Consider the following 25,382-nt stretch of genomic DNA (forward strand, 5'->3'; position numbering starts at 1 on the left):
TAGCCATTACTTTATTATTATATATTTATGTTTTTAAACATATATACAAATAAAACATATAAATTTTATTTATATATATTTAAATCACCTAGTTTTGTCATAGTTGAGTGGTATATTTAAACAACAATGGGGATTATTAGATTTTATGTAGAAAAGACTATTGCTGGTTCCTATGCAGTAGCTATTTGAGAGAGTAAATAAACGGACGAGTCCTTTCGAAGTTACTAAATTTAAATTTAATCTTTAAATGTAAAATTTCAGAATAAAATAGGGTATTTTCTAAACTGTGATATTGGGATTAAAAGGAATTCTTAAAGATTGTGGAGATAGTTAGAGAGTGTTACTTGTTCCTTGGCCAAGGGTCCTGTCTTACTCAGGAGTGGTTGGAGTTGGCTATACCAGCTGTTGACTGTCGATAAGATAATTGCATAGTGCCCACTAGCCTGAGTACCAGGGGCCAGGACAGTACCTGTTACACCTCTTTGCTCCTCGTTTATCTTATAAAGAAAGTGAAAATCCAATTTACTAAACTTCTGCAAGTGATCAGTATGTGTAGAAAAAATATGTCATTTTTTCCCAAGAATGTTTTGTGGTCAAGGCATTGCAAGTATTGTACGTAAATACTTCACTTTTATGGTCTGGATTTATTCCTAATAAAAACATGAGAAATGCCCTTTTTTGGAAGGACTTAAAAATGTTGACAGGCCTGATTCAGCTGCCTCTTCTTACAGGTATTTCTTCTGTGGGTCCCCTCCTCTTTATTTCCACTCTAGTTGTCCATGTTCTTGTTCTAATTCACATTTACCCAGAATAACCTGGCTGCTCTTACCTGTAGTCTTTGCCCTTTTCTCCCCCAGCCTGTGGAGACCATTGTCTTAACAGTCTTCCTAAAGGTCATTCTTCTATTCAAAAACCTCTGTGTAATTTATTGCTACAGTAAGAACAGATTCCTCCGATCGTCCTGGAAGGGCCCCTTCAGAAAGGCCATGGCTTCCCCCAGTGCATGCGCGCACACACACTCTTCACGTTTCAAACCTAATATCCCCCTGCTTTCAGTTTGAGACTTTAGACAACTGAACCGTGACAGTTTTCTACACTCTTCAGTTTTACAAATCCTCCCAGTCACTGGGGCTTGATTTCTAACACGGATTCTTGCACTGTTTCTTCATGTGTAATGGCTCACTTTGCTAAAGCTTGTAAGAAGAATCAAGCGTCTCTTCTTTATATGACAGTGATTTTGTAGAGTCTCATCTCACATAATACAACTTGAGCTTGTTAAAAGCAAGGACTGTACCCTATCATTTTTATCCATGTTATAGCTCATCTAAGACAGATCTGACTATAAAACTTGCCACCATTCATCACAAGTATTGATTTTGCTGAGTATTACCTACATATTTAATTAGACAAGTCAAGATTGGACCTGTGTCAAAATTAAAGGATACCATTTCGCTAGCTTTCAGATATTTTTTATTTTAAATCTTTTAGCGAATTTCAGTCTTAATGGAGATTAAGAGAAGGCAAAGCTTGGGAGGGAAGATGTTGGAAGTCCTTTTCATTGCCCTTTAAATAAATCTAAAAGAGCTGTCATCAGAGCAAACTTGATTTAAAATTGGTCGTGGTACAGTTAGGTCAGGAGAGAATATGGACTCACATTCTCTCCCTTATCCCAGCCCTTTGCCTCCTGTTTCTCTTCTCTAAAATCTGCAAGATGCTACAAAGAAGTAAAATTTAACTTTAAATAAATTATAGATCCCTTACTAATAAAAATTAACTCCATGGTTTTGACAACTAACAGTTGCAATATATTTGGTATTTATAGCTTTTTCTTTTTCCTACAGAAAACCATAGGCAAAATTGCAACATGTTTGGAATTACGAAGTGCAGCTTTACAGGTAAACACAGGTTTTTTTCCTGCTTTCTGATATAAGAAAAAAGCATTATGAACTATTCTAATAAACTTTAAGCATTAATGCTAGAAGCAGTATTGTCTCTGAAGAGATTTCTAGCAATAGGAATTCATGGGTTAAACTCCTATTAAAAGATTTAGTTTATATTTAATAAACTGTAGAGAGAAAAGATATAACTTCAGTTTTTTGTTATTTTTAGCCCAAATGTTCCAAAATATAAAAACAAACAAAAACCAGTTTGGGCTTCTGCTTCCAGGTCGGAGCCATGGCGATGGCAAATTCAAGCCCTGTCAATCCCATGGTGTTCTTTGATGTCAGCATTGGCGGCCAGGAAGTTGGCCCCATGAAGATAGAGCTCTTTGTGGATGTTGTGCCTAAGACGGCCGAGAATTTTGAGCAGTTCTGCACTGGAGAATTCAGAAAAGATGGGGTTCCGATAGGATACAAAGGGAGCACGTTCCACAGGGTCATAAAGGATTTCATGATTCAGGGTGGGGATTTTGTTAATGGAGATGGTACTGGAGTTGCCAGTATTTACCAGGGGCCATTTGCAGATGAAAATTTTAAACTGAGACACTCAGCTCCAGGCCTGCTTTCCATGACAAACAGTGGTCCCAGTACAAATGGCTGCCAGTTCTTCATCACCTGCTCTAAATGTGATTGGCTGGATGGGAAGCACGTAGTGTTTGGAAAAATCATTGATGGACTTCTAGTGATGCGAAAGATTGAGAATGTTCCCACAGGCCCCAACAATAAGCCCAGGCTCCCTGCGGTGATCTCACAGTGTGGGGAGATGTAGTCCAGAGCAGGACTGATCAGATATCCTGAAGACTTTTCCTCTTCCATCACAGAAAACTACTTCATATGAAAACAAACCAACAATATGCTGTGTTTAGCATATAGCTTATTTTATCTTTCTCTTACGATTTGAATAGTTATAAATTCTGTGTCTTAGTTTTCTATTTTATTTTATTTTTTCTATTTGAGAGAGAGAGAATGAGAGATAGAGAGCACAGGAGGGAAGAGGGTCAGAGGGAGAAGCAGACTCCCCGCTGAGCAGGGAGCCCGATGTGGGACTCGATCCCGGGACTCCAGGATCATGACCTGAGCCAAGGGCAGTCGCTTAACCAACTGAGCCACCCAGGCGCCCCTTAGTTTTCTATTTTAAATGTTGTGACTATTTTGTCCATAACATATTTTAAGCAAAAACTGGCATTGTGTTGCTTATCTTAACTTTGGTGATATCCTTTGTTAAACAGAAGTTCTAAATTTTGATGAGGTCAGAATTATCAGTCTTTTTTCTTATGGCTTTTGTGGTTTTTGTCTTGTTTTAGGAAGGTCCTTACTATCTCAGATCATAATGTCTTTTGTATTTTTTCTAATATTTCTGTGGTTTTATTTATGTACTTTAAAAATCACCTAAAATCTAAAAAAAAAAAAAAAACAGTTTGGGACTTTTTCTTTTTTTTTAAGATTTTATTTATTTGTCAGAGAGAGAGCACAAGAGGGAGAATGGCAGGCAAAGGGAGAAGCAGGCTGCCCCGCTGAGCAAGGAGCCCGATGCGGGACTTGATCCCAGCACCCTGGGATTATGACCTGAGCCGAAGGCAGACCTTAACCAACTGATCTACCCAGGCGTCCCGGGACTTTTCATTTTCTACTTTGAAAGCATGAAATGGATTCCTTTATTTTGTCCACTTTTTGAATATTTAGTTCTTGCCACTTAAAAGACATAGGGTATAGTGAAATCTTTGTAATAAAAAGATGTAATATGCATATTTTAAATTCAGTCCACACAGTCTCAAGAAGAATTTAAACTGGAGGACCTGAAGAAGCTAGAACCAAGTAAGTTTTATTTTATATTTTTAGTGGTATTCCTTTAGAAAACTACTTAATTCATTATAGATATTAAGACTATTTAGCATAGGTGCTTACTCATTTCTGTTCCTACCTAGTCCTATGTGATTTTTTTTGTGCTTTTATAATTTCTGTAATATTTATAGTAATTATTCTGTTCACCGTTATAGAATATGAAAAATGATCCAGGTTCTACCTCATTCATATGTTTCAGCCTTTGTTTTAATCACTTTAATAAGACTCTAATTACTTTGGTAAGCATTTACAGGAGAGTTTACTGGAGAGTATAAAGTTACAGCTCTTGATGCGCGTTTATACTACATGTCCTTGAAAACTACAGTCTAGCTGTTTGCAGTGCTCTACAAAAGATGTCCTTGTTGTCCCCATTTTCCTGTCCCTTCTTGAAAGCTTTTTTGAAGTAAACATTTGCTTCAAATGTTTTGGTGGTTAGGATGTGCCAAATAAGATTTTCTTATTGGTTCACATGAATGTTCTCTTAGAGGAATGCTTTCTCATTGTTCATATGAATGTTCTCTTTGCAAAGTAGGCAAAGGCACAAGTGCTGAATATCACCACGGTCCACCACATTTTTATCACCCCAGAAAGAAACCCTGTCTTGTTTAGCCCACACCTGCTTAATTAATGCTTAACCCACTCCTCAATTCCCAGCCCTAGGCAGTCATTAATCCACTTTCTGTCTTGTGAATTTGCCTGTTCTGGACATTTTTTATAAAGGGAATCATATCACATATGGTCCTTTGTGACTTAATATATGTAAGATTATTTTAAGAAAAGCATATTGATGGCTTTTAGAAAAGATTAGCTTCAGTGAGAATCTCTCTTGTGTAATAGTTTTAAAGATTATAATGTTTGATTTTTTTTTAATGATAAGAATAATTAGGATTTTGGCTTTCTGTTTAGTCACAGTTTTCTATTAGTTTTTGTTTTTCGGTGTGTTTCCAAATAAAATTTTAGAGTGTTACAGATTTCTCCTATTGCCTTGTAGGATCTTTCATTGATATTAATGGTTACAATTACCATTAACCCGAATACTCAAATAAGTCCATTCAGTTGCAGTTTGCTAACTGCATGACCTTACAGCTTGTAAATGCCTGAACTGGGTTTTAACCAGGGTTCTAAGTGACCCCAGAGCCTGTGTTCCTGCCACTGTATTCTGTTGTGATACCTATAATGGTGCAATATTAACATCAATCCTAAATATCATGGGTTTCCAGTTCAAGCTCTTGAGAGATTATTGACCCATGTATTAGTGGCAGATTGGACTAAAATCTGCATTAGTCTTCTATTTCTTGCTTTTTGTTTGCTTGTTTTTGTTTTTTTAAGATTAGGGGTGGGAATGGAAAGGAAAGATAGTATTAGAATTTATTTTGTTATATTTTGAATTTATATAGTGCTTCTCATTGGGACCTCTCCCTTCATCATACTTAGTTAGCTTTTTAGGTGATTTTAATTTGCTATTGCCTTTTAAAGGGATGTAAATATGTAGATTATATCTCAGGATATGCTCTGTAATTTTGCATCTCTCAAAGCTAGGCAGTTCTTAGGACTTATTTTATCAGAATTAAACATTTTCCACAAATTGGTATTTGAATAGATTTCAGATTAAGTCAAGCTAGTTTCTGCCTCTTTTTATACTGTAAGGAAAGGAAAATTAATATGTGGGACTTGGTTTATTCTGCTAATGTAGGTTTTAAGGTTAAAAAAAAGTCTCTTGATAATCCTGTCTGAAACTAGTATAAGTAAGATTTTGAAAGTACTATTTATTTCATTTTCTGATGTTAATCCACCTTTCAGATGGGAAGAACTTACTCATTTTACCCACCAGAACAATGGAACAAGTCAGCCACAGAAGCAGAACACACTTTGTTGACAGTGTGTCTGTCATTTTCAGAGTGTGGCCTTCAGGAGGGTGGCAGGCCATGCTCTGTGAGAGTGGGCTGGGAGTGCTGACTTTTTCCTGGCAGAGGTGCACCATCAGATGTCAGCTGTGGGGTGAGCCACGTGGTCCCCAAACCATGATGGGCTCCGTGCTCATGATAATACCTTCCAGGAAATTACAAGCCAAACCAGTACCTGCCTCAGGGCCTTTGTTGTTGTTATAAAGATGTTATTTTTAAGTAATCTCCCCACTCAACGTGGGGTTCGAACTCACAACCCCCGAGATAAAGAGTCGCAAACTCCACCGACTGAGCCAGCCGGGCGCCCCTCTAGCCTGTTGTTTAACACTTGGAAAGCCCTCACCCCCGTGCTGCTTCTGGACACATCCTCTCATTCCAGGGTATGGCTCACTTATCTTCCAGCAAGTTACTTTTCTCTCCACCTTAGCCGAAGTTGTCCCCCTGCTCCACTTACACTCCTGACCCTGTCGTTGGCGATGCTAACCACAGTCTAACAGTACCTTGTTAATTTGTTGCTTTACTTACTGTTTGCTTTTCCTGACTAGAGCCTAAGATCCATAGATGAGAGCAAGAACCCCCTGTCTTGATCACTGCCATATCTTTAGCACCTAAAACAGGGACTGGAACACGGCGGGCAATCGGTGCCCATTTGTTGAGAGGAAGAAAGAGAAAGGAAAGATGGGGGTAAGAGCTGGAGGGCAAAGAGCATAAGGACGAACGAGGAGCTAGACCCAGGCCCATACCTCCCGCGCTGAACCACTCAGCAGACCGAGTGCCTATAACAGAAGTCTGAAAAACACCTCTGACTCCTGTTGGAATCAGTCATAAAAGCGCAGCCTACACTCTGGGATTTCCTGCTTTGGGATGACAACATATACGCCGCAGCTCTTTTATCTCTAAACTACAGCACTCTGAAATGAGGCTGAGTAAGTTGAGTACAAAATCATGGGAACTTTTTGGATTGCTCAGTTAATGCCATTACTTTACCTTCATGTGATTGCAGATAGTTACTGAAGACCCATGACACCAGATACGAAGCACTAAATTACATACTTCTAGTAACTCTATAAGGTATTCATAGTAGCTCTCTAAATGTAGGCAGAGTTATAGAACGTCTTTCTTTTTTTTTAATTGAAGTTTTTTTTTTTTTTTTTTTAAAGATTCTATTTGTCAGAGAGAGAGAGAGAAAGAGCACAAGCAGGGGAAGTGGCAGAGGGGGAAGCAGGCTCCCCACTGAGCAAGGAGCCCGATGCGGGACTCTGTCCCAGGACCCTATCCCAGGACCCTGGGATCATGACCTGAGCCGAAGGCAACCGCTTAACCAACTGAGCCCCCCAGGCGCCCCTAGAACATCTCTCTTAAAGTTTACATGCCAGAATGTAATTATGGACCATACACTAATGCAGAAGGTGGTGGGTGGTGGGTGCCATGTTATCTGAAGCCTTCTCTTGAGGGTAAATCCCTCTTTGTGTATTTGTCTATGCATGTATGTAGATGTATGTACCTATGTATGTAATAAACTATCGTAAATGGCATATGGAAATTGTAACCAGTTTTATCTAATTTTGCCAGTTTTAAGGAGTTGAGGAGAAATATAATCAGGACATAGACCAGAATAATCTCACGTACCTCTAATTGGTTATCTTTGAACCAGTCTTGTAATTGAAGTACTCCAGGAAGGAGATCTTTTCTTTCTCTGCTGCCCTGTGTCTCACCTAGGACCTTGTACATACAACTGTTTTGGAGTTTATTTTCTGTGAGGGCTCTGAGATTCTGGAACTTACTTTCCTTGGAAATCTTACAAAGTACTGGTACCTGAAGTCTACTATGGATATTTTCATTTTGCTAAGACCTTCAATGGACACATGCGTCGTGGGAGTTTTTTTAAGTATTAATATGCATAGTAAAAGTGATTAAAAATCAGTTATTTCTAATAAAATTTTTTATTTTGATTCATGGAAGAATTTGTGTCTTTCTTTCTGTTCTTATTCTAGTCCTAAAGAATATTCTTACGTATAATAAGGAATTCCCATTTGACGTTCAGCCTGTCCCCTTAAGGTAAAATAATTAAGCACCAGTATTTGTCTTCTTATTTTATTGTCTTATTTTTTACCTAGTTTTCAGATATATCTGCATTTTTTTACATCAGTATTGATATCTTTAATATCAGTAGGTCAACATTTTTGTGTCAACAGTTTTTGTATCCACATCTTACCTGGGAAATGGGTGGCTATAATGCCTCTCTAGGGTAGTTTTATAGCTCACTATTTTGTTTGCCATTTTGCATGTAGAAGAATTTTAGCACCTGGTGAAGAAGAGAATTTGGAATTTGAAGAAGATGAAGAAGAGGGTGGTGCTGGAGCAGGGTCTCCTGATTCCTTTCCTGCTAGAGTTCCCGGTGAGTATTGCTGATCTCAAAACAGGCATAGCTTAATCCAAGGTTAGGGTGTTTAAAACTTATTTTGGTACTTGCCAATCTTAAGCAAATTTTCATAGCCATGGTCTGAAGGTATCTTACTATCTGTGTTGGGTGTACAAGGCCACCCTGAAGTTCAGTGATTTGCTAGGAAGACTCACAGACTCAGGATATAGTTGTATTCACAGCTATGATTTATTGCAATGAGCAAAGACAAGAACAAAGTCAGCAAAGGGAAAAGGTGCACAAGTGAACAAAGTCTGGAGGAAACCAGATGCAGGCTTTTTTTTTTTTTAGATTTTGTTTAAATTCAAGTTCATTAACATAGAGTGTATTGTTAGTTTCAGGGGTAGAATTTAGTGGTTCATCAGTTGCATATAATACCCAGTGCTCATTACAAGTGCCCCCCTTAATGCCCATCACCCAGTTACCCCATGAGGTGCAAGCTTCTGAGAGTCCCCTCCCAGTGGAGTCACATAGGTTGTGCTACATGTAAAATGTGTCCGTGGGAAGCTGTTAGAGACTCTGTGCCCAGCGCTGTTCTTAGGGGCTGATCACATCGGCACCCTCTGCTTAGCACTGGCCAGAGTTCCAGACTCCCGGAAGGAAAGCACATATTCAGCATAAACCATATTGTTTGCACAGTTTACAGATAGTGACCATCCTTATTGAGGGATGGTGGGAACATGCGCAAAATCCAAGTTCCCAGGCTCTAGCCCAGGGGTGGCCTTGCCAGCAAGCCTTCCTGACAATAACAGTCTCAGGCCTGCTATGGTAACTCTTTTCTGTAGACTATTGTAAGCACTTCTTTAATTAATCAAATGTAGTCATTAAGACTGGGTCCAAGGGGAATGGGTACTGAACAAATACTCTTTTTTTCCCCATCTTGTTTTAGGAAAGGAAATAATGTATGGCAAACCGTTTTTATTTGCAGAAGATCTCAGTAAGGATCTTCCCTTTCTGTAAATGACCTAGGCAGGCACTCTGGATAAGTCTCTTGCCTCTCCCAGTCACTGGTTTGCTCTGTTCTGTTCTTATACAGTGCACAGTTTTCATTTCTGGTAAACTAGTTCACTTTAGGTGTGATAGCAATATGCTGTAAGATTATCATGCATTTTGAAATAGACCCTAGAAGCTTTACAGTAGAGCTAAATACAATTTGTGTGTCATCCAGATAGCTTTCTTGGTAATAAAAGCATAGTAATATCAGGGCACCTGGGTGGCTCAGTCAGTTAAGCAGCTGCCTTCGGCTCAGGTCATAATCCCAGGGTCCTGGGATCGAGCCCCACATCGGGCTCCCTGCTCGGTGGGGAGCCTGCTTCTCCCTCTTCCTCTGCCTGCCTCTCTGCCTACTTGTGCTCTCTATTCGCTCTGTCAAATAAATAAATAAAATCTTTAAAAAAAAAAAAGGTATAGTAATATTAATACTCCCTGGGGAGGAGGCATTCTGGAGCAGGAACAGCATGGACAAAACCAACATATATTTGGGCTGGAGTCTAGGCTCTGACAGTGACTAGTTGAAGGACTTTGCTCTTGTTTCCTAAACCAATCTGAAGCTCAATTTCTTTGTTTATAAAATGGGATAATAACAGTGTTGAACCCGTCAGTTTACCATGAAGATGAAACACGGTACTATGGCTAAAGCTGTGAGCACTGTTGGGGTCACATGCTGAACGTGTTGTGACGCCTATCCCTTCAGTGGGGGTAGCAGGATCTACACTCGGGGGTCACTGGCGAAATTACAGGCACTAGAGATGGTAGCTCTTAGTGCAAATGCTTCTTTGGTACAAGGGCGTTATTTCCAATCGGCTTCATTTTATGAAGAGTTGTATATTTTTCTTATCTTGTCATATACATAGGAAATTTCAAATTGGCCAAGCTGGTGAGAGAAATTACTTTGTTGTCTTACTGACTAATTGTCATTCCCTTTTCAAACCACATATTGTAATTGATGTAGCTTCCAGTGCTATAAATTTCAGTCTGATTTGGTGGTTTGCTCACTTTTCTGTACTTTGACAGCAGATAAGATCCTTAAAGTAGATGATGTAAACCATGATACAGATTAAGGTCTTTATGGGGTTCAGGTTGCTGAGTTGAAGAAAAACTTGTACCATAAACTAAATCCATTTGCTATGTAGGATTAAGCCCAAACTAAATAGATTTTTGTATCCTGACACAGCATCGTGATATATCATTTCAGAGATACAGAAAGGTTACTGAACCCTTACGTTCGCTGAATTTCTTTTTCCTAAAAGTAAGAAAGCGCACATACAGTTTAATTAACTGTATTTAGTTCGTGATATGAGTGTTATTAAGTAATTTGTAGAGGCACCTGGGTGGCTCAGTCGGTTAAGTGTCTTGACTTCAGCTCAGGGAATGAGCTCCTCTGGCTCCCTGCTCAGTGGGGAGTCTGCCTCTCCCTCTCCTTCTCCCACCCCCCCCAGCTCATTCTCTCTCTCAAATAAATAAAATCTTTTTAAAAAAAATTTGTAAAGTTATACTTACTGAAATCATTGAAATAGGAATATGACATTTGACATTTAATTGTAAAGCAGGAAAACATTTTTTTCTTATTTCTTTTCTTTTTCCTGAAGAATCCTGAACCACTGAATTCAAGATTTCAGTGATGCCTAGGCAGTGTCTGCATTTTGGTGGCTAAAGGTTCTAAGAATTGTGACTTTTTTTCACCTTTGTTCTTATATAATTTATTGAGTTGTAGGTTCGCTGTGACTTTTTTAAAGTCACATTTACTGAAGTATCATTTACATGTATAAAATTAATGCTTTTTAGTGTGTAGTTTATAAGTTTTGACAAATGCATACAGTTGTGTAAACACTACCACTATAAGACTGATGAGGAATGGTATCGTATGTGATATGGTATGACTCAAAGTAGTTTTTTTCCCATTTAAAATTAAAAATGACTTTCATCCAACCTTTCTTGAAGAAAAAAAAAGACAAAAAAATCTTAGCTTTCTTAATAACTGCTTCTTTTAAAAATTTAAAAACTCATAAGGCAAACATAATTGTTAAATAATTTGCTTAAATCAAAATGAGATTTAATTTGTCTAAAGGTAGGCTTGGGGGGGCACCTGGGTGCCTTAGTCAGTTAAGTGTTTGACTTCAGCTCAGGTCATGGTCTCAGGGTCCTGGGATAGAGCCCCACTCAGTGGGGTCTTCTTCCCCTCTCCCTCCCATTCTGCCCTTCCCCCACTCATCTCTGTCTCTGTCTCTCTCTCAAATTAATAAAATCTTTTTTTTTTTAAACTGAGAATGAACCATTTATTTTATTTTTTTAAGATTTTATTTATTTATTCATGAGAGACAGAGAGAGAAAGAGAGAGAGAGAGAGAGGCAGAGGGAGAAGCAGGCTCCCAAGGAGCAGGGAGCCCGATGCAGGACTCGATCCCAGGACCCTGAGATCATGACCTGAGCCGAAGGCAGACGCTCAACCATCTGAGCCACCCAGGCGCCCTCAAATTAATAAAATCTTTAAAAATAAAAAATAAAGGTAGGCTTGGTAGATTTCACTTAAATAAAAGATATAAATTTACAACCTGTTATTTATGTCCAGAAAATTTAGACAGCGTTGAAAAGTAAAGCTACTAAAATCATAAGCAAAGCAATATGAATTTAAAAGTAGCCCAAGACACAATTTTTCAAGATTTTAAAAAACATATTCTTACTGAATGACATGATCAAGCTCAAATATAGGCTTAGCCATTTCAAAATTATTATACGAGTATGTTGATTTATCTGTATATAGGCTTAAATATGTGTACACGTTTATTTTTAAAACTAAAAATAATGTAATTTATCTTTTTTTTAATTTTTTATTGTTATGTTAATCACCATATATTACATCATTTGTTTTGGAATGTAATTTATCTTTTAAAGTGGAAAGAAACAGTTTTAATATTCACTTGGGAAAAACATCTTTCATAAAAGGAGAATCTACCATTGGCTTTGAAAGTTAGATAAGCAGCCCCCCCCTTTTTTTGAGAGAGAGAGAGCACTTGTGGGTGGGGCAGGGAGTAGATCTTAAGCAGGCTCCACGCTCAGTGCAGAGCCCAATGCGGGGCTTAATCTCATGACCCTGAGATCATGACCTGAGCCGAAATCAGGAGTCAGATGTTGAACCAACTGAGCCACCCAGATGCCCCAGAGGTCCCCTTTTGACTGTCAAAAAAAAAAAAAAAAGCCATAATCAAAGTGAAAAAGACACATAAGGAGCTGACATCCTTAATATGTAAGAAATCTTTAAGCTGTGACAACAAAGGCCACAAGCACATTAGAAAATGGGGCAAAGGACATGGACAGTTTACTCACACAAATATGTACAAATGGCCCTTAAACACGTGAAAAGATATGTAACATAATAGACATACATATTAAAACTGTTGCTGAGGCTGCGGGGAACATGCTCATTCATTGCTGGCAAGAGTACAAACAGGTACAGTCCCTCCGGAGGGGAATTCATCAGTATTTAACAACAACAAAATTAGACATTTTTTCTTAGGCCCAGCAATCCATCTCACTTCTAGAAATTTATTCTGAAGATCCATCTCCAATAAAATTTTTTAAAAAATCAAAAACTGGCATATATCCAGTTATTTATTGTGGTATAATTTGTAATAGTAAAATAATAGAAACAGCCTGACTGGCCTACATAGATTGGCTGAGTAAACTGTGATACATAGAATACTACAGATCACAGATAGGAAAATCTCCATGAACTAGTGAGTGATTTTTGGAATATATTGTTACAAGTACATCAATGTGATTAACCTTAAGAGATTGAGAAAAATCTCAGTCTTCTCTATAGATGCAGAAAATGTTTTAAATTAAATTCTAGGGGCACCTAGAAACATCATTTGGTTAAGCATCTGCCTTCAGCTCAGGTCATGATCTCAGGGTGCTGGGATCAAACCCCACATCAGGCTCCCTGCTCAGCGTGAAGTCTCCCTCTGCCCTTCCCCACCACTCATGCTTGCTCGCTCGCTCTCATATAAATAAATTAAATTTTAAATAATTAAATTCTAAATCTGTTTTTGAGTTTAAAAACATTCTAGCAGACTGGGTGGCTCAGGCAGCTAAGCATCTGACTCTTGATTTCAGCTCTGGTCCTGATCTGAGGATTGTGAGATGGAGCCCCAAGTCAGGCTCCGTGCTCAGTGGGGAGTTTGCTGGAGATTCTGTCCCTCTGCCCCTCCCCCCTCGTAAAATAATAAATAAATCTTTAAAAAAATTTCTAGCAGACTGAGAACATAACACATCTGCAGGTGTTCTCTAAAGGACACTTAGAGCCAAAATCATACTTGTAAAAATTGAAGCTTTCCTTTTCAGATCAAGAACAAGACAAGAGTAAGAGTGCCTACTATTACCTTTTTATTAACAGTGTCTGGAAGTGCTAGCCAGTACACTAGGACAAGAAAAATAAAAAACATTAGGAGAAGAAAATCCCCTCCCTTTATCTGCAGATGTTATGAATATATATATAGTACGTATAAAAGAATCAACAGATGAGTAATTAGGATTAATAAGAGAGTTTAGTATGCATGGTTCCTTGAAAGAATTAATTCTTAAGTACAGATTTTTTTTAATCTATAAACAAGCAACAGTTGCTTAGAAAATAAATATTATAACATTTATTATAGTATAGAATATCAAATACCTAGTAATAAATCCAACAAGTGTAAGACCTTTGTGAAGAAAATAATAAAACTATCAAGAGAAATTAAGAAATCTTTAATAAATGGAAAGGTCTGTTTCAGTTCAAGGATTGGAAGAAGCAGTTTGTAAAGATGTGACTATTTCTAAAGACCTGAACTTCACTGCAATTCCAGTAGATTTGTTTTAAAGAACTTGACAGCTGTTTTTATAATTTACATGGAAATGCAAGTGGCCAAAAGTAGCTGACTCTTGGAAAATAATGTTAAGAGGGGAGAATTTGTTTTACCAAATGTCAAGGCTTTTTAGAAAATTACAGCGATTAAGACACTATAGTAGTGGTACAAGGATGGGAAACAGTCCTATGAGACAGAATGGAAAGCCCAGAACAGCCCATGCTGGATTTGTGATCAGGGTGCACTGCAGAACAATGGGAGAAATGATGGTCTTTTAAAGAAGTAGTGCTGGGGGTCCTAGGTGGCACAGTCCATTAAGCATCTGACTTGGTTTCGGCTCAGGCCCCAGTCTCAGGGACATGAGATCGAGCCCCATGTTGGGCTCCCCGCCCAATGGGATTCTCTCTCTCCTCTCCCTCTGCCCCTCCTGCTTGTGCTCTCTCTCTCTCTCTCGTTTTTTCATTTGCATTTAATTGTACAATCACTTTGAATTAATTTTTGTCTGGTATGCAAATGGAAAAACGATAAGGCTCTTATAAGAAAACACCTTCATGATCTTGGAGTGGGGAACGATGCTTGAATAGGACACAAAGTGGTGACTGTAAAGGAATTTAGAGATTAAGAAATATGAATATATTAACATTTAGAATTTATCATAATCAGAAAACACCATTAACAGAGAAGGGCTTAACACGTAAAACTAATCTGTGGTGTTAGAAGTCCCGAACAGTTGTTATCTCTCGGGGGAGAAAATGACTTGGGTCTGCTGGGGACACAGGAGGGCTCCTAGTATGCCAGCAATGTCTTTCCTGAATCTGGTGGTGGTTACACAGGCATGTTCACTTTGTGAAAATTCATCAAGCTGTACTTAGATTCTGTACATGATTTATTTGCTTTTTAATATGTTATCCTTCAATATAAAGTTTCTTTTTAAAGGTAAGCCACTGAGAAGCTAGTTACAAACACATATCCAACAAAAGCTTATGTCAAAATATTAGAGAATTCCTACAAATAAGAAGAAGATGAACATTCTGATAAAAGATGCGCAAAATAATTGAACACATGCTTCAGAAAAGAGGAAATCCAAAAGCTCATTCTAAAATGAAAAGGGGCTCAACCTTAGTTGGTCATGGAGAAACACACATGAAAACTGGATCAACTTTTCTTTACACCTAAATTAGCTTAAAAAAGTCTGACTGCCCCAAGCATCATGGGGGGCGGGGGGGTGGGGTGCAGTGGGAGCAGTGATGGAAGGGGGCATCTGCATGAACACTTTGAACACAGATTATCTTCATGTGGTACACAGGGGGGCAATGCCCCGTGTGACTTGGTGATCCCTCTCTTTTGCAAATGTGTGCTCACATGTCCTAGAATATGTGTACAAGAATGTTACAGCAGCATTGTTCAGTTTCCAAAAACTTGGAGCAACTCATAATGCCTGTCAACAGAAGAATGGATGCATAAACTGTGCTATATGTTGATAAAACCCATGTACTATACACCAGTACTATATAGTCCTACAAATGAACTAATTACAGCTACTGGCAAAAAGTCAGATAAATCTCAAGTTCAAAAGCAGGCAACACATTATTAATACAGTGCTTTTTAGCAATTATTTTGGAAGCCAGGATAGTGGAGAGGGATTAGGAAGCACTTTGGGTGGTGATAGAAGGGAACCCCTGGGGTAATGTTTATCTTTTGACCTAAGTGATGGTTACATGGATGCTTGTTTTCCAGTTTTCATTAGGCTGTTGCCTTGTTTTATTTGCCTTTCTAAATATTTGTTAGATTTCACAATAAAATATTTTAAAAGAGACAGTGGCTGCAATAAGAAAATGTGTTGAAATATGGCAAAATGTCAAAGACCTATTTCATGTGAAAAAGTAATGTTATAATTTTACTTTTGAAATGGTATTGAATACTGCTTTGAGTGTTCCATTTTGGTTTTCTAACTTCTAACTTTTCATAAGCCAAAAGTTTTCTTTAACAAGTATCACCAGTTAAGAGTCCTGAATTTTTTTTCTCTTTAAAGATTTTATGTATTTATTTGAGAGAGACAGAGATAGTGAAAGAGGACACAAATGGGGAGGAGAGGGAGAAGCAGGCCCCCCGCCGAGCAGGGAGCCTGACGTGGGGCTCACTCAGTCCCAGGACCCTGAGATCGTGACCTGAGCCGAAGGCAGTCGCCCAACCAGCTGAGCCACCCAGGCGCCCCAAGACTCTTGAATTTCTATAGTAATTTTCCTGTCATAAAATTCATTCATTGTAAGTGTACAGTTCAATGACTTTTGATCTATACTGTTGTATGTCTTACCAGTTTGATAGATCTAATTTGAGGACATTTCCATCACTCCCCAAAATCCCCTCAAGCCTGTGCAGCTAATCACATGTTCTATTTTGAAGGTAGTAAGTTGATACACATATTTCAAATACTTCATCATTAAAAGTAGGATAACACACTGTTGGACAGAAACATGAAAAATGTCAATCAAAGTTCTTTATAAATGTTAGATACTTTAGTTTGAGATACTATATGCATATTAGATTAAATCATCTTTGGTTCACATCTGTTCTCAGTAGATGATGTGAAATAAACTGTACAGTTGATTTTTTTAAAGATTTTATTTATTTGAGAGAGGGAATGAGATAGAGCATGAGAGGGGGGAGGGTCAGAGGGAGAAGCAGACTCCCCGCTGAGCAGGGAGCCCGATGCGGGACTCGATCCGGGGACTCCAGGATCATGACCTGAGCCGAAGGCAGTCGCCCAACCAACTGAGCCACCCAGGCGCCCTACAGTTGGTTTCTTGATGTCATTTTTTTGGTGTGGCTCTGGGTGGTTTTCAGTTTTAAAAAAATTTAGCTGTTATGTATGAGGATTTCAGATACACAGGTGCTCTTGCATATGCCATTCTCAACAGGATTAATTTCCAAGAGAAAAGATCAGACAGAATAGAATACAGAAAGGGCTGGGAAATTAGATTATAAAATTATTTAATTAAATACATAAATATTGAATTGTAAGTTATTTTTTCCATTAATTAAAAGATTTGTTGATTAGGACACCTGGGTGGCTCAGTCGGTTGGGCATCTGCCTTCAGCTCAGGTCATGATCCCAGGGTCCTGGAATTGAGGTCTGTGTCAGGCTCCTTGCTCAGCAGGGAGCCTGCTTCTCCCTCCGCCTGCCACTCCTCCTGCTTGTGCGCACGCGCTCTCTCTGACAAATAAAATCTTAAAAAGAATTAAAAGATTTATTGATTCTGGTATTAAGCTTCTCAAACTTTGGGATAATATAAGAAAAGTTTAAAAAGCTCCTTGACTTTTTCTACCACTTCATACAGAGATATGAAATTTATCTTATGTAGTATGAGTAAATGTGAAATATATATATATGACATGAGTATATTAAGTATGTGGTAATTTGAGTGAACTGAATCTTCAACAGATTTGACTGACTTACGCTTTAGTGTTGAATATGAATTAAGGAAGTACAGATGTATCTTGTGTCTTATTAAATATCTGTCCAAAAGAATCACACTGAGTGTTTGGAAGTTTTGGAAACTACAGCAACGTCTGGCAAGTTGCTAAGTCCGTTAGAGCAAGGCTTTATCTTCTCTGTGCTGTTCCAGTATTTGCTCTGCAGTTGCGCCAGAGCTCACTTTTTGCCCTTCCCTCGTCAGGCACTTTACTACCCAGGCTGCCGTCAGAGCCAGGAATGACATCACTCACCATCAGAATTGAGAAAATCGGTCTGAAGGATGCGGGGCAGTGCATCGATCCCTATATCACAGTTAGCGTAAAGGGTAAATAACTCTACGTTTTCCCCTCCGGCGAACTGTGTAATGTTGATTCGCACTTGGAACACAGGCAGGTGTGGGGGTGGGTCCTTGCACCTGTGACAGTTCATTTGCATTCGTCCTACAGTGAGGGAAAACCCCTGGGCAGCCGTCATCGTTCCTTCACTGAGTATTTCTGAGAAAGTTTCTAAAAATACTTCATTATTTATAACTGACATGCACATTTGCTTTTGAGGGCTTTTTGGTAAACTTCCATATTCTTAAAATCCCATCCAGGGTGCTGACTAGACGGACATACACACTGTCTTCAACAGCATATACTTCCTTCCACCTTCTCAGGGAGTGTGGTTTTCTTTGCCAAGCCCCACGCTCTCCTGTTCCCCCACGCTTCCCCTTCGGGTGCTCTGCTTCCTGCTGTGGTGTCTTAGACACAGGGGAGCCCCGCAGGGGTGTGTGAGCATCGGGCCTCCAGTGAACCGTCCTGAGACAGGGAAGTAGGACACATCCATAAACATCCACACCCTGAGCCCAAGGCTGGGGCCATGAAAGAAGCATTGTACTTCTTATTAAGCATGGTCGTCTTCAGGATTTGTTTGTTTTCTCCTGTCCAGTGTGGCATACCATTTATTCCTTGAAAACAGCTTTTTGAGTCTTTGGTTTAGGACGGAATCTGCAGTCACGGAATTCTTTTGTTGGTGTCAAGCCTTTATATGGCACTTTATTTGTAAAGCACTCAACAGTCTTTTAAAAATAATTATTGGGTGATTGAGGATGAGGTTGTCATACTATTATTGAGAAATCCCTGCCCCATCAATTTTCATCTACAGTTAATCTGCACTTTGAGGCAAACCAAAGAAACAGGGACTGAAATTGAACTTTTACCAATCATAGATATACAGACACAGAGAAGAATTTTAACATGGAGACCACATGATCCACAGCGCCAATGCTGAAATACTTGACCTCTGTTGTTATCGGTTCCCAAGTCCACGGTCTATTGGAAAGTCTTGATACCCTACATTATGTGATAGGCCATTTAAAACTGTATATCTCACGTGGGACAGTACACTGTAAAAAGTGAAGGATGATGTGCTAGGTGCTGTGTTACCTTTGCACACACTGAACTGAATAATCAAGTTACTAAATTGTTTTAAGTTCTCTAAGATAGGAGTCTGTTGAGTAATACATAAACACTAGACATTAAATGAATCCATGTTGAATTTGATTAAACTGGAAGATTCCTGGCTCCAGGAAATTAAAACCACACATCATACATAGTACCACCTGGTTGTTGTAAATCAGGTTACTTTATAGCAGGTACAGTCAGAATTTAGGTAGTAGGTCTAAAGAATGACTCATTTAGAGAAAGGTTACATTGGCAGCTTTCATGTCCACTGTATTGGCTCTGACTGAAATACAACAGGAGAATTCTGCTAATGTTTGATGAAAGGCCTTTCCACGCCCATGCACTTGACTGAGGTAGGAAATAGGGGTAGGGGTCCCCCTGTGTAATATCATTCATTTTCCAAATTTTTATTGCATACAACAGTATAGTGGCATAAGGAAGACAAAAGTTCTTTTCCCCTCTTAACAAGAAGGATCAAACTTTGTCTTCAAACTTTCTTTAGCATCCAGATGGCCTCCTGCTGTCTCTGTCCTCAGCTCCCCCCACACACTTCCGGAAACCAGCAGCTCCCTGTGGTACCTGCTCACACGGGGGAGGGGGGAGTGTCTGGTATCTGAGACTCTCCTCTCAGCTTCCGCCAGGCCTCTTTAGGAAACCTAACCCTCTGGTTCGTTTGCAGTTTCTGAGTCTATATGTTTGAAACGCTCTTTTTTCTCTCTAGATCTGAATGGCATAGATTTAACTCCTGTGCAAGATACTCCTGTGGCTTCAAGAAAAGAAGATACATATGTTCATTTTAACGTGGACATTGAGCTCCAGAAGCATGTTGAAAAATTAACCAAAGGTTGGTTTGTGATGGTAAACATTGGCTTCTTGTGGCTGGAGTTCTCGTCTTGTGTTCGTTTGCCCGCAACCTAGCGCGGTGGGCAGAAGCACGCACCACACGGTGTTCAGTGACTTGAATGAAATAGCGATTTTTTAAATGTGGAAATTAGGACTTGTATGATATAGTTGTGTAATAACAGTTCTATAATAAAATGTTCTTTGATTATAAAATTTCATCATCTTGGACAACAGAATGAAGCTTTCCTCTTACTGAAGAATGGAGGGGGCAGAGGCTCCCCAAGGCTCCCTGATGGTTAAGTCTCTAATAGTTGAAAGAACAAGTTGTTGTTCTTCCAGCTGATTTTATTGGGCAGAAAGATACCATAACTCGTACTTGGTTGGCAGGAGGTTGGGAAAGGACAAGAACACATTTTTAAAAAAGGTGAAGTTACATTTCCAAGTTGGCCGGTTCCTGGTACTAAATGCTTTTCCATGTGTTCCGAGGGAGTGTCGACGCTCCAGAACAAGACTTGGGGATCCCTCTATCACCCGAGGTTCAGTTGCAGTTTTTGGCATTTTCACTCTTTGCAAGAAGCTTGTACCTTTCGAACAATCGCCGTATTCTCTAAAATATCTGACATCTTCTCCGATCTGGTGCTCCGTCGCTTCGGCCCCACCACTGGAAGACTTGTCTCGCGGGGCTTCCGTTGGTGCGGTGGCCGTGGGTGTGAGCCGCAGTAGCGCCTGGAGGCACGTTAGATGCTGGTGGTGGGGGGGGTGCCTCCTGGCAGACCTCCTGACTCAGAAACACGCCGGCCAGGCTCAGCAGTCTCTCAGGGGGCTTGCACATGGTTCTCATACACACCAAAGCTTCAGAGTCGCTATTAGAATACAGAGACAATGGCCTTAAGAAATAATGCTAAAGAAATTTCAATATGAAGTGTTAGGCCGTCTGCATAAAAATATGAACAAAAGTTTGGGGGTTTTTTTTTGTTTTTTGTTTTTAAGTCCACTGCTTTGGGAAAGGTTTGTGATATGGGCTGATTTTTCTGTTGTAGCACACTGTGTTCTGGAGGATTCACGAGATACTGAAAGTAGAACTAGATTCAGAATCTGTTCATTTTCTCGAGCTTTGACTTGACTGTGTGCAGTAGACAGAACGCTGACGCAGGCGCCGTCTTCGTATTCCCAGGGCTTCCGCTCACCTCCGTACACTGCCGCCTTGTACGTTCCATTCTTCCTTAAAAACACCACGAAGGACAAAGCTGTGCGTACCATACCCGGGATGCAGGAAATAGATTATCTACTGATGATGCAGATGAATAATGAAACATTTTCTAAGTTCCTTCAAATGATGGTATTACACTTGAACTTTAGGATTGTTTGCAAATGTGACTTTATTTCACATTTATTCAGACCTGAGACACAGTCATGATGACAAGGAGATGGGCTCCACAGCTGCAGAGATGAAGAAGTGGGTTCGGCTATCTTAGAAATCTGTGAGGGTTTTTAATAAATTGCTTCTGTTATTTCTGTGGGAGGGGAGAAGAGAAGCTACCCTTTGGCAGATATGGAGGGTCATAACTTGGGGACTAATAATTGTAACCCTTCTGTGGGGGCAGGGAGTAGATGGTCAGGTGTGCCCGTCTGTCCCTCACCCACGTCCCACTCTCTCGAGCAATTGCTGTTTCTTTCCTCCTGTGACAGGAGGTGCTCCATTTGGATCCAGGCGCCAGGATGGCACACACACTTCTGAACATTGTTGTTTTTTTTTTTTTTTTTTTAAGATTTTATTTATTCATTTGACAGAGACACAGCGAGAGAGGGAACACAAGCAGGGGGAGTGGGAGAGGGAGCAGCAGGCTCCCCGCGGAGCAGGGAGCCCGATGTGGGGCTCGATCCCAAGACCCTGGGATCACGACCTGAGCCGAAGGCAGACGCTTAACGACTGAGCCACCCAGGCGCCCAGTTCTGAACATTGTTAAACCTCTTGTCACTTGTGAGTTTTGTCCTCGGTTTAAAAAGTATTGGATGTGTGTTGTCCTTAAAAGCCAAGCAAGATCCAGCCCCACTCGGGTTCAGGCAGAACTAGGAAGTAGCCGGTTAAGAGTGAGACCCCAACTTCCTTCCTAGTTTCTGTGCCGCCTTTAGAAAGTAATGGTTCTTGGGGCACCTGGCTGGCTCAGTTGATTGTGTCCAACTCTTGATTTCAGCTCAGGTCATGATCTCAGGGTTGTGAGATCGAGCCCCGCGTCGGGCTCTGTGCTCAGCTCAAAATCTGCCTGAGATTCTCTCTCCCTCTGCCCCTCCCACTACTCGCACGCACGCGTGTGCTCTCTCTCTCAAATAAATAAAATCTTTTAAAAAAGAAATTGTTCTTGGCTACACTGATGAGGCAACTTATTGTAAGCTTCTTTCTGTGGGGAATGCTTATCTGTTGGGCTTTGGGGAGATAAAAACATCTGAATTTTTCATTGCCGCTTTTTGGGGGAGGAGTGGACTAGGAATAGGCTTGCTCTTTAGACCTTTGTCTTCCAAAACGGGTAATTCCAGGAGAAACAAAACAGTGCTTTGAATACTAAAAAGGTCTTAGAAAACAGGTAATAGTTAAACACTGAACCAGAACATGATTTATATTGTTTAAACTCCAAAACACCCAAAACGGTTGAATTTTTGAGCCTTTGTTTCAGGGGGAGGAGCAGAGCCGTGAGCTTCGATGTTCTGACGAACTCTCACAGGCCTCGGCTACTTGCTGAGTGTCTGTGGATCAGGTTCATGCTTCCCCAGCATCCTCTGTGTTCATTGTGTGGCATTTAAGGCGTTCTCCCCGTGTGTGAACTACGTACATTCTCAAGTCAGCCCAGCTCAGGAAGTTCGGCTGTGCCGTGTAGGAGTGGAGGGTATGGAGAAATGTCACTGCGTTCACATTAAGAGTTTAGGAGGCAGCTACAGTGCTGTCATCGGAGAGACCGTTTGACAAAGGTTACTTTGTCAGATTATGCCGGCTGCCACGTGCTCGGTGCTTCCGGTGATGGAGGAAACTGATGGGCACGATGGAAATACGCCATCTGTGGCTGATGTGGTTTGTTTTCATTCCATAGGTGCCGCTATCTTCTTTGAATTCAAACACTACAAGCCTAAAAAAAGGTTCACCAGCACCAAGTGCTTTGCTTTCATGGAGATGGATGAAATTAAAGCCGGGCCGATTGTAATAGAACTGTAAGTGATGCGCGCACATGCTTCGTACCGGTGTAATGCTGACTGGTTCTCCTTAGTGTGTGACTGTAGAGCAGGTCAGTTATCCAAGTATGTTAAACCATGACTTTTCTACTGTGGTTACAGATACAAGAAACCCACTGACTTTAAAAGAAAGAAATTGCAGTTATTGACCAAGAAACCACTTTATCTTCATCTACATCAGACTTTGCACAAGGAATGATCCTGACATGAGTCACCTGGAACGTCTGTGAATTCTCCCACCCACTAGCAACCCTCCCGGCTCCGTGTAGCGCATCCCCCCTCTGCCAGGCAGGTGGCAGGCCTCGCGGGCGCCGGCAGGCCAGAGCGAGCCCGCGGGATTCACAGCCCAGCACGCCACTGACCTAGACGACTCCTTTGGATACGGGCTTATTGTAGTTTTGAAACATGTTTTTACTTTTATAGTATTTGTGCAATTCATAGTCTCTTTTCTAACTTACCACTATTCCTGCCCTGCTTCCTGGAACAACACTGCTGTGGGTAGGATGTGCTCGTCTTCAAAATTAACACAGCAATAAGAATGTGCTAGAGTTTACACATCCGTTCACTTTTGCTCCAATATGCTTCTTTGGTTTTTTGAGTTAATGCCAAACTCTGGGTTGATGGGGGTAGGAGAGTATGAAACTGTTCTGAGAGGAGGAATTGGACCGCTTATGCTGCCCAGGGAGGTCAGTCTGGAAAATTATAGGCTGCTCCTCCGGGGTGGCCTAAATTCACCCTGATCTCATAGTTTTCCTGTTTAGAAATCGTGTGCCTTGGCCAGATCATTATCCCAGATGGGAGGGTTCCCAGGTTGTAGCTGTGGTTTTTCCAGATGACCAGATTGTTTTTCTGAAAGAGCACATTTGTAGTCCGTTGATTAGCTGCTCTTCTACATCACATTGTTATTCTTTCTGATAGTGATTCTAGGGTTAATGATGGAACCATGTCAGAATAATTACAGATTTCTAGATGGCTTTGTAACGTCTTCTAAGTCATGTAATCTAATTTGAGTCAGATGCTAATGAGATACTGCAGGAGTAACTGCTGTTTTTCTGACAACTGATTGTGAAACATTAAAGCCTGCATACCTCTTCTTAGAGTGGTGAGTATGCAAAATCTGGAGCTACTCTAGTTGTTTTTATATAGGTAGATAGGATTGCCATTTATTTCCTATGTAGATATATTGACTTTCATCTATATGGAAATATGCAGGTCATTAGCTTATTATAATTTGACTATTTACATTACTTTTGACTTAATGGGGCATAAATAAAACTTTCAGAGGACACACGAGGTGGATATTTGATACACAGGACATTAACATTGGGGGCGGGCTCTCTGTTAGATGCAGACCCACACGTTTAACGTTCACTATGTTGAATGACAAATGCTAGCACGAGAGGGACGCAGCGCCAGTACTTGGCCTGTTTTTAAACTAGTGTAATAACCCTAGGCCCAAGGTTCAATGTGTGCTATTTAAAATAAGTAGCCACAGTGAAGTGTTCTAGCCCTTGCACTTCGAGAAAGCTGGTCTTTACTTCTTGTTGTCTGTCGGTTCCGTTTAAGATGGATGTTAAAAACTTGGAGCCTGAAAGAATTCTCAACCAAATTTAAGTCTTGTCTCCTGTCTTAATTAGATTAATTCCAAAAATGATTCAGTCCACAATAGCTCAAGGGGATGAAGAATTTGCCTTAATAAATTACCTTGTTGTTCACTCAGCCCTTAGACTGAGTTATCAGCCCCCGACTGTCAGCTCCTCAAGGGGCAAGAACCACATTTTCTCCCAAGTCCTGTAAATGTTCTAAGGTGCTTGGCAGCGCTCTGTACCCTGTGGAGTACTCAGTACCTTCTGTTTGATGTTGCTGACGAGACCTAAAAAATAATCCCTTAAAGTACCTACTATTAAAATGTAGCGAAAGTGATCCGTTGGTCTTTCTCTTTTCTCATAGACCATAAGCCACGTCTGTCAGTGATAATCTGTATGAAGCAGCACCTGCTGTCGTTCACATAAGTATGGTTTGTGTGAACTCGTGCTTTCAGCAGTATTAAAGGAATGCTGTGTGATTAGCGTAGCTTTAATTCAGACTTGAAGGGGGTGACAGGTGATCATCTGGAAGCAGTAGAAACAATACCGTACTTCCCACAAATTTTTACTTTCCAATGAAGAAAAAAGAACTGTAGTAGAAACGTCTCCAGGCTGAAACGCTGCTGCTTCATAAATGAGCATTTTAGCATCAAAGCCCAGACACGCGATGAGCTGCAAAGGCCCCGTGAAGCAGCTGGGACAGGGAGCCAGCCGGCTCTGTGGCGGCCGCGGGGCCACGGGAGGCGGCGAGGCAGCGGCGCGGCTCAGGTGAGCATGAGACTCCCAGGGACTGCCGGGCACAGGAGACACAGGACAAACACCAAAAATACTTAGAGGTAAAAAAAACTAGCTCTGGTTTTATGA

The 25,382-nt window shown here is 40.4% G+C and overlaps 1 protein-coding gene across 2 annotated transcripts in view; it reads left to right on the forward strand.

Annotated features, from left to right (window-relative positions):
* AIDA (axin interactor, dorsalization associated) overlaps window positions 1-24,855 on the forward strand; it is a 38,158-nt gene extending 13,303 nt beyond the window's left edge. The window contains exons 3-10 of one of the 2 annotated variants that reach the window (XM_025892047.2): window positions 1,842-1,895; window positions 3,701-3,755; window positions 7,681-7,744; window positions 7,978-8,084; window positions 17,625-17,747; window positions 19,589-19,711; window positions 22,794-22,911; window positions 23,035-24,855. In XM_025892047.2, the coding sequence (XP_025747832.1) occupies window positions 1,842-1,895; window positions 3,701-3,755; window positions 7,681-7,744; window positions 7,978-8,084; window positions 17,625-17,747; window positions 19,589-19,711; window positions 22,794-22,911; window positions 23,035-23,131 (741 nt within the window). In that variant the 3' untranslated portion in view covers window positions 23,132-24,855. Of the gene's footprint in view, window positions 1-1,841; window positions 1,896-2,166; window positions 2,785-3,700; window positions 3,756-7,680; window positions 7,745-7,977; window positions 8,085-17,624; window positions 17,748-19,588; window positions 19,712-22,793; window positions 22,912-23,034 lie in introns of those variants that run through there. The other variant, XM_073884072.1, reaches the window with a different exon arrangement.
* Window positions 24,856-25,382: the final 527 nt, after the last annotated feature.

The sequence above is a fragment of the Callorhinus ursinus genome, unplaced genomic scaffold, assembly GCF_003265705.2.
Source record: "Callorhinus ursinus isolate GAN/ISIS: 27379988/994484 unplaced genomic scaffold, GSC_fseal_2.0 scaffold54, whole genome shotgun sequence".
NCBI classification, from domain to species: Eukaryota; Metazoa; Chordata; class Mammalia; order Carnivora; family Otariidae; genus Callorhinus; species Callorhinus ursinus.